This window comes from Saccopteryx bilineata, chromosome 4, assembly GCF_036850765.1.
Source record: "Saccopteryx bilineata isolate mSacBil1 chromosome 4, mSacBil1_pri_phased_curated, whole genome shotgun sequence".
Classification (NCBI taxonomy): Eukaryota; Metazoa; Chordata; class Mammalia; order Chiroptera; family Emballonuridae; genus Saccopteryx; species Saccopteryx bilineata.
Genome location: NC_089493.1, coordinates 262,262,172 through 262,272,017, shown reverse-complemented (window position 1 = coordinate 262,272,017; position 9,846 = coordinate 262,262,172). Strand labels below are relative to the sequence as shown.

At 44.9% G+C, this 9,846-nt stretch overlaps 1 protein-coding gene across 3 annotated transcripts; it reads left to right on the top strand.

Moving 5' to 3' along the window:
* The first annotated feature begins 1,240 nt into the window (after positions 1–1,240).
* LOC136334295 (gap junction gamma-3 protein-like) lies at positions 1,241–8,664 on the top strand. 3 transcript variants are annotated; one of them, XM_066274327.1, is made up of 4 exons: positions 1,241–1,563; positions 6,819–7,143; positions 7,450–7,603; positions 7,898–8,664. In XM_066274327.1, exons 2-4 carry the CDS (start codon positions 6,820–6,822, stop codon positions 7,903–7,905), a joined length of 486 nt encoding a protein of 161 aa, XP_066130424.1. In that variant the 5' UTR covers positions 1,241–1,563; position 6,819; the 3' UTR covers positions 7,906–8,664. The 3 variants fall into 3 exon arrangements, with proteins under 3 accessions (XP_066130424.1, XP_066130423.1, XP_066130422.1); XM_066274326.1 differs by adding an exon at positions 6,323–6,400 and having other exon boundaries at positions 6,819–7,603; XM_066274325.1 differs by having other exon boundaries at positions 6,819–7,603.
* Positions 8,665–9,846: the final 1,182 nt, after the last annotated feature.

Below are 9,846 nucleotides of genomic sequence, written 5' to 3'. Positions count from 1 at the left end.
AAGCTCTTAAAGACCGGTCATTTGGGTAATGGGAAGCTAATAGTATAGTGATGTTCAGGGTTTGTCACCTGCAGTCAGATTGCTTGTTCAGGTTACTTTTTTTCTACTTTTCATATCTCTCCTTTGTAACAGTACTTAAATCAAAAGGTTGTTATGAGGGATTAATGAGTTAATAGCCACAGAGCACTACAATATCTCTCATTTATTAAGTACTGGAATTTCTGACTTGGATTTTGAGATGCAATGTTTTAAGAATATACAACACATGACATTCTAGAGTGATTTGCTAGTCTGAGATGTACTACTTCAGAGTAAAAACAAGTAAATTATGTCACTCTTAAACTCTACACCCTCTTCAACGTATAAAGTGACAGAGTTGTTGGGAATTAGAGGGCAAAAAGATTAACTTGGGAGAGAGGGTATCTTTGAAAGAGATGTGCTGTTAGTTCTCCCCAAGAGAAAGGAATGAGGGTGCTGCCTCCTGCATCTCAAGTCTAGTGAGAGGAGCTCCAACGTGTCCATTGACTCCTGCTTAATACATCAAAATATCAAAAAATAGGATACCCAGCAAGTGAACAGAGGAGCTGTGGCTGCATCGCAATCGGCCTGCGTGCCCAAAGTTTGTTGGCCCTAAGGATCATAACTATTTCCTGTGGGCCCGATGTGATCGTGCCCAGGAGAGAGCCAGTGTGAGGTTGTTTTATGTTGAGCTTAATAGAATCACCTGGAGTAGTGAATAGGATTCAAAGGTTAAAAACAAACAAACAAACAAAACGGTGAAGACTATCCAGCTGGACTTAGATTTCTCCATAATGTTAAATGTAGAAAACAGTGGAATGACGCCCCGATATTCACAGGGGCGGTATCTGGAACTGGGCTTCCTTCCACCTCCCTCCTCGGAGAGTGCAGTGGTGGCTCTGGGAACTAGAAGAGAGTAAATTTCTCTCACTCTGCGCTCGGGAGCTACTCTGCCCTTCCTGCTCTCCCAGCCCCGCCCCTTCCCATTCTCCACCATGCCTTTGGAGGGGATCCTGGCTCTAGCAAAGGGGGCAGGAATGGGTATGAGAGCAGGTGTCACAGTACTCATTGGGCCTGGTGGAGAGGAGGTGGGCTCCAGAGTTGCTGAGGGGACCTGGAGCAGATGCCCATTGTGCTGTGGAGAGAAGTCTGAACTATTCTTCCCAGCCAAGACGAGAGGATATCCTGAGATAAGCTTAAGGAAATTCTATTGTTGTTGCCGGCAATCCCGCACGTTGTAAACATGTTGAAGTCATTGCTCCCCTTCCGAAAATCTGAAAATCCCTGTTTCAGTTCACTTAGGAGGCATACTGCTCACCCTCAACAACAGAGGGTTATTCTCCACAGCTCATTCTTTAACAGCAGGGCTGCTTGCTCCAGCTGCAATTCTTTTACCCTTCACTAAGGCTGCCAGGAATGAAAAGGGGAGGGGGGGAAGTGGGTGGCAAGATGCAGGGCTAGGGGAGAGCAGGGACCCTGCTGGCTTCAGTCTAAGGCCACTTCTCTCTGTCTCCTGTTGTTGGTGCTTCTGCTGAAAGCTGCCAGGTGAGTGCTCATGCTGGCACAGGGCTGGGGCTGAGCTGGTGGGGCTGCCTGGGGCTCTAAACTGCCTTTCACAACTCTAATGTGCACACCAATGACCTGGGGATATTATTAGAGTTCAGATTTGGCTAGCTAAACTGGGGTGTGGCCTGAGATTCTGCATACCTGGCAATGCCAGTTCTGTTACCATACTTTGAATAAAAGAATCTAGAACGTTTTCCAGGCCAGGTGTGGTGAGATGGGAGTAGTGAGCCAGGTCCAGCGCTGTCCTCAGTTGTCCTCAGTGGACACCCTTCACTCACACCTGTCTGAAATAGATTCTGCCTCCAATGGAATCCTGAAATTTTTCTCCAAAAGACTAGAGATGCTTAGAAAAATTCTTAGCAAAATCATGATAGAATTTTATTATTATTTTATTTATTTTTAAAGGTTTTATTTATTGATTTTAGAGGGAGGAGAAAGAGAGGGTGTTGGGGGTAGGAGTGGGAAGCATCATCTCATAGTTGCTTCTCGTATGTGCCTTGACCAGGCAAGCCCAGGGTTTTGAACCGGTGACCTCAGTGTTCCAGGTTGACATTTATCCACTGTGTCACCACAGGTCAGGCAATCATAATGGAATTTTAAAAATATCTATTTATATATTTTAAATAAATTTACATATTTTAAAATCCCTTAAACTCTGGGCTTTCCTCTCTTTTCCAACTGTTGAGCTCATAATTATTGCTCCACTGGTGAAAATCTTAACAGGGTTCAGAGTCTACCAATTCTCTTCCACATAGATTTACCTGCAAACTATTTCTCTGGTCCTAGAAACAGAGTGGTGTCCCTTGAGCTGAGCTATATCAGCCATGCCGAGCCCTCAGTTCCCCAGGTCCTGAAATTCTCTGCCTGGGGGTCTGTTCCTTGTGGGCAAACCTGCAGACATGTATATAGGAGGAGGATGTAGGTCTCAGAGAAAGAGAGAGATGGGCTGAGCATGGCTGAAACAGATGGGGGGTGACCACAGAGTCTCAGGAAAGCAGGGGAGGAGGGAGGAGGGATGACTGTGTTTAGACTCTGACCTATAGAAAACTCCCTCTGGTCTGCAGACTTTGGGAGATGAAGCACAATTTTGTCTGAAAACTAGGCTGCGGAATGTGTGTGGAATAAGCATTGTTTTGGTGATAACAGCCATCTGGCAAGGGACAGGAAGGGGACTCAGAATTTGATATGGGGGCTCTAAACCAAGGGGTGTTCAAGCAAGTCCTCTTGTCCTCCTTTTTCTGATTTCCCTTCCAAACCACTAAACCTTGTACTCGCTTCGGCAGCACATATACCAAACCACTAAACCTCTGTGGTGAGCTCTCAGTTCTCTTCCTTGAGCCTCTCAGAGGACATTTGGATGTCTGGCTGTGGGTCTGGGGCGAGCACAGGACAGAGAGAGAACAGAGACAGGGCCTCTGGAAACTCCTCAAATTTCCAACACTTGAATATGCCGGGCCTGCTCTGTGTTAAATTGCAGTTCTGCTGGGAGTGTGCTAGAAGCCTTTCTAGATGATGCTGGGCCTACACTTTGAAATGAGGAGAATGAGAGCAAGACTTGAGAATTTACCAAATTAGCATTTATTCCGATTACTTTTCAGCAGAGAGCCAGGGCAGTAACCCTCAGAGCCCTGGGGCTGCCTCCCCAGAGCAGGGATGCCCTAGATTTGCTGGCAGGGAGGAGCTGCAGGCATCCTCACAGATGGGGCTGGTTGAGGAAGGATTTGCAGCCAGCTTGGAAATGGGTAGATTATCATGTCCCACCCAATAAAAGCCCTTTGAGATGCTCTGGTACAGCTGTCTTGCTTTATAGGGCTGGTGACTGAAGCCGAGGGTGGAAAGGTGATGGACCAGTGCTACTGAAAGCAGTGGTTCTCAACAGAGGGAATTTGACCCCAGGGGACATTTAGCAATCTCTACAGCAGGGGTCAGGAACCCTTTTGGCTGAGAGAGCCATAAACGCCACATATTTTAAAATGTAATTCCGTGAGAGCCATACAATGGCTTGTGTACGTTATGCATTATCCAATAAAAATTTGGTGTTGTCCCGGAGGACAGCTGTGATTGGCTCCAGCCACCCACAACCATGAACATGAACAGTAGGAAATGAATGGATGGTAATATATGAGAATGTTTTATATTTTTAATGTTATTATTATTTTTTATTAAAGATTTGTCTGAGAGCCAGATGCAGCCATCAAAAGAGCCACATCTGCCTCGCGAGCCATAGGTTCCCGACCCCTGATCTAGAGACATTTGTGTGTTGGGGAGAAGTGTGCTACTGGCATCTAGTGGATAGAGACCAGGAATGCCGCTAAACATCCTACAACACACAAGATAGCCTCTCCCTTGCCCCAAACTAAAATGACCAGGCCCCAACTGTCACAGTGCCAAGGTTGAGAAACCCAGAACTAGCATTGGAACTTGACCTTCTTTTTGGTCCTCTATGGAGCTCAATATGTCTCCAAACAAAATTTAATAAACATTGATTGAGAAACTGTTTTTTTCCCCTTAGGCACTTCACCAAGTGTTTTTTTTTTCATCCAATAAGCTAGTGAGTTTGTATTTTTGTTGTCTTGATTACCAAATTAGAAAACAGATTTTGCTTCCTTATCTATTTGCATTTCTCCTTATTTCTGAAGAATTACCCAATGTATCATTAGCACTGCGATCTGATTTTCCTCAGAATCTCTCCTGTTGCCTTCAAAGTAAGTTTTAGTTGGGCTACTGACATCTTTCTCCTATTCTATTTGTAGTGGGTTTATACACTTAAAGATTCATTTATTTTCAGATTTCAGCAGTCCTGGGAATGAGAAGAGATAAATATCTTTAACTTGCCATCTTTATTTATAAAGGCAATTTTGCATCTTTCTAGAAACTGAAAATAGGTTTCTTCTAAAAATTTTAATTCAATTTATAACATTGGGTCTTCTGTGTCTTCACAATCTATGATGAAGGCAGAAAGACAGGGACAGAGCACTTTCCCTCCTGGGTGCACACCCACCCCTTTCTTCCCTCACAGGCATGCATCTCCTGAACTCTAAGGGTCCCCATGAGACTAGTAATCAGGGGAGCAGTGGGTGGCGGTCTCAGGCTAACCCCTGAAACTGTCCCTAGGGCCGCCTTTTCTCTGACTTCCCAGTGAGCCAAAGCAGCCCCACCTGCTCTCTCTCCTGTTGCTTCTTCTATCCTATGCCCTTATGTGTTTTGCTCTTCCCAGCTTTAATAAATTCACTCTCAAAAAATAGAAATAAAAAGAAAAGAAAAAAGAAAGAATTAAAAAGAAAGAAAGATAGGGACTGAGGAGCAAGCAGAGGTTCAAACTTTTGATTCCCAGTGCCTCAAAATATGGTTTCTTACAGTTGGTGGATGGAAACATATTTCTCTGGTCAATTGAAACCTTTGGAAGTGTTTTAATTCATCCCTTCCAAATGTACAGAAGTGACCATTCTGCTTAATTTTGGCATATGGCCTGTTGATATCTATAGTTTATGACACTAATACCTATTTTAAATTGTTTTATGTATCTTTATGGGTATTATAATTGGGAAGCTGATATGAGACAAATTAAGCATGTTTTGTTTGCTGCCATATTAATTTAGAAATTCAGGTTATTATTATTAGAGTTAAAAGAGAGAAACCTAAGCAAGTTCATAGAGAGGAAATAAGGGTGGTCTGAATTACAAGAAAGAGAATCTAGGGATCAAATCTTTGAAAAAGCCAGAAAAGAGAGATCCAAGGATACGATTTGGAAGGGAGAGGGGCCTTGGACAGTGTAGGGCCACTTCTTTTTCCAAGATGCTGTAGAAGGAAGTACCTCTGAAGATAAGAGAGTAGTAGCTGTAAGGTTTCACATCAAACAGTCTCTATTTTCTTTGTAGAATAAGAGGATTGCACCTTGGCTGGTTGGCGCAGTGGTAGAGCATTGGCTCGTGTGTGGATGTCCCGGGTTCGATTCCTGGTCAGGGCACATAGGAGAAGTGACCAACTGCTTCTACACCTCTTCCCCCTCTCTCTTCCTCTCTCTTCCCCTCCTGCAGCCCTGGCTTGATTGGCTCTAGCAAGTTGGCTCCCCAGCGCTGAGGATGGTTCCCTGGCCTCTTCCTCAGATGTTATAAATAGCTTGGTTGCTGAGCAATGAAGCAACGTCCCAGATGGGGCAGAGCATCCCCCCCATAGGGCGGTTATCATGTGGATCCTGGTAGGGGAGATTGTGGGAGTCTGTCTCTCTGCCTCCCCTGCTCTCACTTAATTAAAAATAAATAAAGAGAATTGTGTGGTCTTCTAAGAATGAGGGGAAGCAGGAGTGTAAGAGTTTGGATTTAATGGTGATGGTTAGAAACAGTGACTGGGCATTGAGGAAGGCTGCTACTTGGGACAAAGATAAAGATGACAAACTGGGCTGAGAGCATGATATTTTGCCCAGGGATTTGAGGAACTGCTGAAATCTGTTCCTGGCCATGGTCACCTCTCACTGTGAGGGAGAGGTGACCAAGGACAATAGCAAAGGAGAGTCAAAGTTTAAATTTTTTTCAAGCCAGTTCTGGCTTTCACCGCAAAAACCATTACACTTAACTAGGAGATTCTGCTGTGTTTTCTTACAAAAAAAAAGAAAGTTCTCCTTTTCCTGGGCCTAAAGAACATTACACTAAAGCAAGACTTGCCACTCACTCTCTTCACTTGATCCCCACGGAGGCCCCTAATGTAACCACATCTCAGTTTTACTTTGTGATGGGAGCAGAGGCCAGCCGGACACACCTGGAAGCACCCAAGGGCATGGAGCCAGAGGAAAGCAGCAAAAGAATGCTCATACTCCCAGGTCAGCACTGATTTCATTCAGATGATGCTGACGGCAGCACCAGAGCTGGCAGCCATCACTTGGGGAAGTATCAGTTTTGAGAGGACCCTGGTTTCTTACTATTTAGCTATTTAGAGTGAGAGGGAGGGAGGGAAAGAAAGACAAAGACAGACACTACTCTCTACCCAATGCTAGGAGTTTCTCTCTGCTGCAGGGGACAGAAGAGGCACACTTACAGTTACTAATATTATTTTACATAGATGATTCCATTAACTATATAAATAGGTGCAATCAGACTCTTAGTATTTGATCAACCAGAACCTTGGAGAGGAACAAGGTTTGTTTTACCCATTTTTGGATTAGGAGCAAAGAGATGGCCTACAGCTCCCCCTAAAGGAGCACACACCTATGCTCATTATTGTCCTCTGCTCTGTAACAGGATGTGTGGCAGGTTCCTGAGGTGGCTGATGGCTGAAGAGAGCCGGTACTCCACCCCCGTAGGGCGTCTCCTTCTTCCGGTGCTCCTGGGATTCCGCCTCGTGCTGCTGGCTGCCGGTGGGAAAGGGGTCTACAATGATGAGCAGAGTGAATTTGTGTGTCACACTCAGCAGCCAGGCTGCAAGGCTGCCTGCTATGATGCCTTACACGCTCTCTCCCCACTGCGCTTCTGGGCTTTCCAGGTCATGTTGGTGGCTGTGCCCAGTGCCCTCTACATGGGTTTCACCATATATCATGGCATCTTGCATTGGGAAGAGCCAGGAAAGGTAAAGAAGGAAGAGGAGACCCTGGTCCAACAAGGACAGGGCAGCACAGGTGCCTCAGGAGCTAAAAGTCCCAGGCTGCTCTGGGCCTATGTGGCACAGCTAGGGGTTCGACTGGTCCTTGAGGGGGCAGCCTTGGGAGGGCAGTACTATCTGTATGGGTTCAAGGTGCCCAGCTCCTTTGCATGTCGCCGAGAGCCTTGCCCTGGTAGTATAACCTGTAATCTGTCCCGCCCCTCTGAGAAGACCATCTTCCTAAAGACCATGTTTGGGGTCAGTGGGTTTTGTCTCTTCTTTACTCTTTTGGAGCTTGTGCTCCTGAGCATCGTGAGATGGTGGCGGACCTGGAAGCAAAAATCTTCCTTTTCTAACTGCTTCTCAACTTCAGAGAGAACCAGAAAACACAAGGAACCAAACGATAACTTTCCAGTGGTGGAGTCAAAAGAGCAGTTCCGAGAAGCAGGTGAGGACACTGATGTCCATCTTCTTTGCCTGATGTCTTTGTCCTGATGATCCCCTGTTGACAGGTCCCTTACTCTCTGGGAAGTACAACGCCCACGTGTTACAAAGTAGAAAACCAGGTTCTAGGTAGATGTTCTGACCACTGCTCCCAACCTAACCCCCATCCCCATCAAGTTGATGACTCCTTCCAATAACCAGGATCAGAATGCTCAGTCATTTATACCTCCTTGTCCTTCTATTGAGATTTTCCCATTTAAAAAAAGTCTCAGCTTCTGCTTGATTCTCTACTTTGCAGAGTTATAAAGACACCTGGCTCAACTTGAAGGAAACCATATGCCTGGATCTTCTCCCCAACATCCAATGAGTGGGGGGGGATTAATCTCCATGACAAGTTAGAGGCTGTTGGAACATCTCTAAGGGCCGTGCTGCCTAAAGCATTGCCTTGAAGAACTCCTGCATGTGTCCTCACTAGAATTCTCTGGTGAAAGCATCACAGTCTTCATGGGCTTGGTTCCAGAGTCAGCCAGCAGAAACCTCCATAAAACCATGCTTCACCCTTGTCCTGCGCAATAAAGATCAACTACTGTTGTGGCATTCTTGCTGCTAAAGACAGTCCTCCTACCTGTCTCAGTGACTCTACTTCTTTCTCTCCTGTTCCACATTCTCTGCTTCCCCAACTTCAAAGTCCTATAACCCTGAATACCCCCAGCATTGCAGTATATCTTATTCAGAAATTCTGGCCTTCCAAGTTATATAATCCAGTGTCCTTTAATACATAGATTAGATTTATTCAAACACCCGACCATATCCTTTAGGAAGATTACTGTGAATTCAGAGGCTTATATCCCTGGACCACCGACAGCTCTGATTTCTGTTCAATTCTCATCATCTTCTTGGTTCACGGCAGCTGCTCCATTGGCTCCGGCACTGCTGCAGGACGTGGGCTAAGTCCCTACTTTTTAAACTCATAGCCCTCAATACCACAGAAATGACAGTAGAGTTGTATTGCTGATGCAGGGGTAACCATAAGGGGCATTTATTTAAGTGTGATTGGGGAGATCGTTTAAAGCTGAGTATCAGTTTCCCTTTTCCTGAGTCTCTTAGTCATTTCCATCCAAGAGAAGTCTAGCCTCCCCCATTTTGCAGAAACACCTTTCTCCCCAGTTCTTTCTTGCCCTCAAATTCTAAACAAAGAACAGTGACCTAGTCTTGTTTTTTCTTTCTGAATTCCAAATTACTCCCGAATATTAAGAAAGTATATCCCTAAGGAAAGATATTTGGTTCCCCAAGAGACACCTTGGCAACAACTAGTAAAATAATAAAATTTTTTTCTACTAAAGTGTTTCATAAAGAATCCCTTATCTGCTATAGCCAGAGCCAAGAGATAAGGACAGACAAAAGCAAATGTCATCATTCAAAATTCCTCCTTTATAACATCCCTTTTAAAATAGCTTTATTGATATATATATATTTCATGTACCATGTAATCACCCATTTAAAATCTACATTCCAATGCTCTTTAGTAGTCAGAGATGTGCATCCATTAACACAAATAATTTTAGAACATTTTCATCAACTCAAAAAGAAACCCTATGACCCTCAGTTATTACCCCCAAACCCTATAGCCCCCAAACTTTGCTTTAGCACCCTTGTTGAAAATCAACTGCTTTTCGACGTATGGCACTTTTTCTGGACAGTCCATTTTATTTGTGGAGGAGAGACTGTCCCATGATGTGACTGCTGTGGACCCTTAAGCTAGATCCAGCTAGATTGGGCCAGAACAGAGATTGCTTCCCATAAATTCCCCGCCCCCCCCCCGAATGTCTGATCATCTGCTACCCTAAACCCTGATAGGATTTCAAGTGGGGGCCATGACCCCCTCCTCGAGGACAAAGGGACATTGACAAACTGGATGTTCCAGATAACCTTCCCAACTAGGTATCCGGGAGACTAACCCAGGTGTGGAAAGTCCCCTAGCTTATTTATGGTTAATCTTACATAAATCGGTGAAAGATACATTTTTCCTTAATGATTACCAGCCCCCACCCTCAAATTCCCTATTTAACCCTACCTATTAGAGAACCGAGGGCTGCTCTCCCTTACGAGACAGTTGGGCAGGTTTCCTTTCATTAAAGCCTGTTTCCGTGGTCTTTCGGACTCCGATTGATTCTATCAAGCCCCAGGTGTGCTGGTTCCTGAAACAGGTCTTTGCTCTGCCCTATGCAAGTATTTTTCCCTTATCTG

Excerpts from the sequence above, each read along its gene's own strand:
- LOC136334295 (XM_066274325.1), top strand. The coding sequence starts at position 6,820 with ATGTGTGGCAGGTTCCTGAGGTGGCTGATGGCTGAAGAGAGCCGGTAC.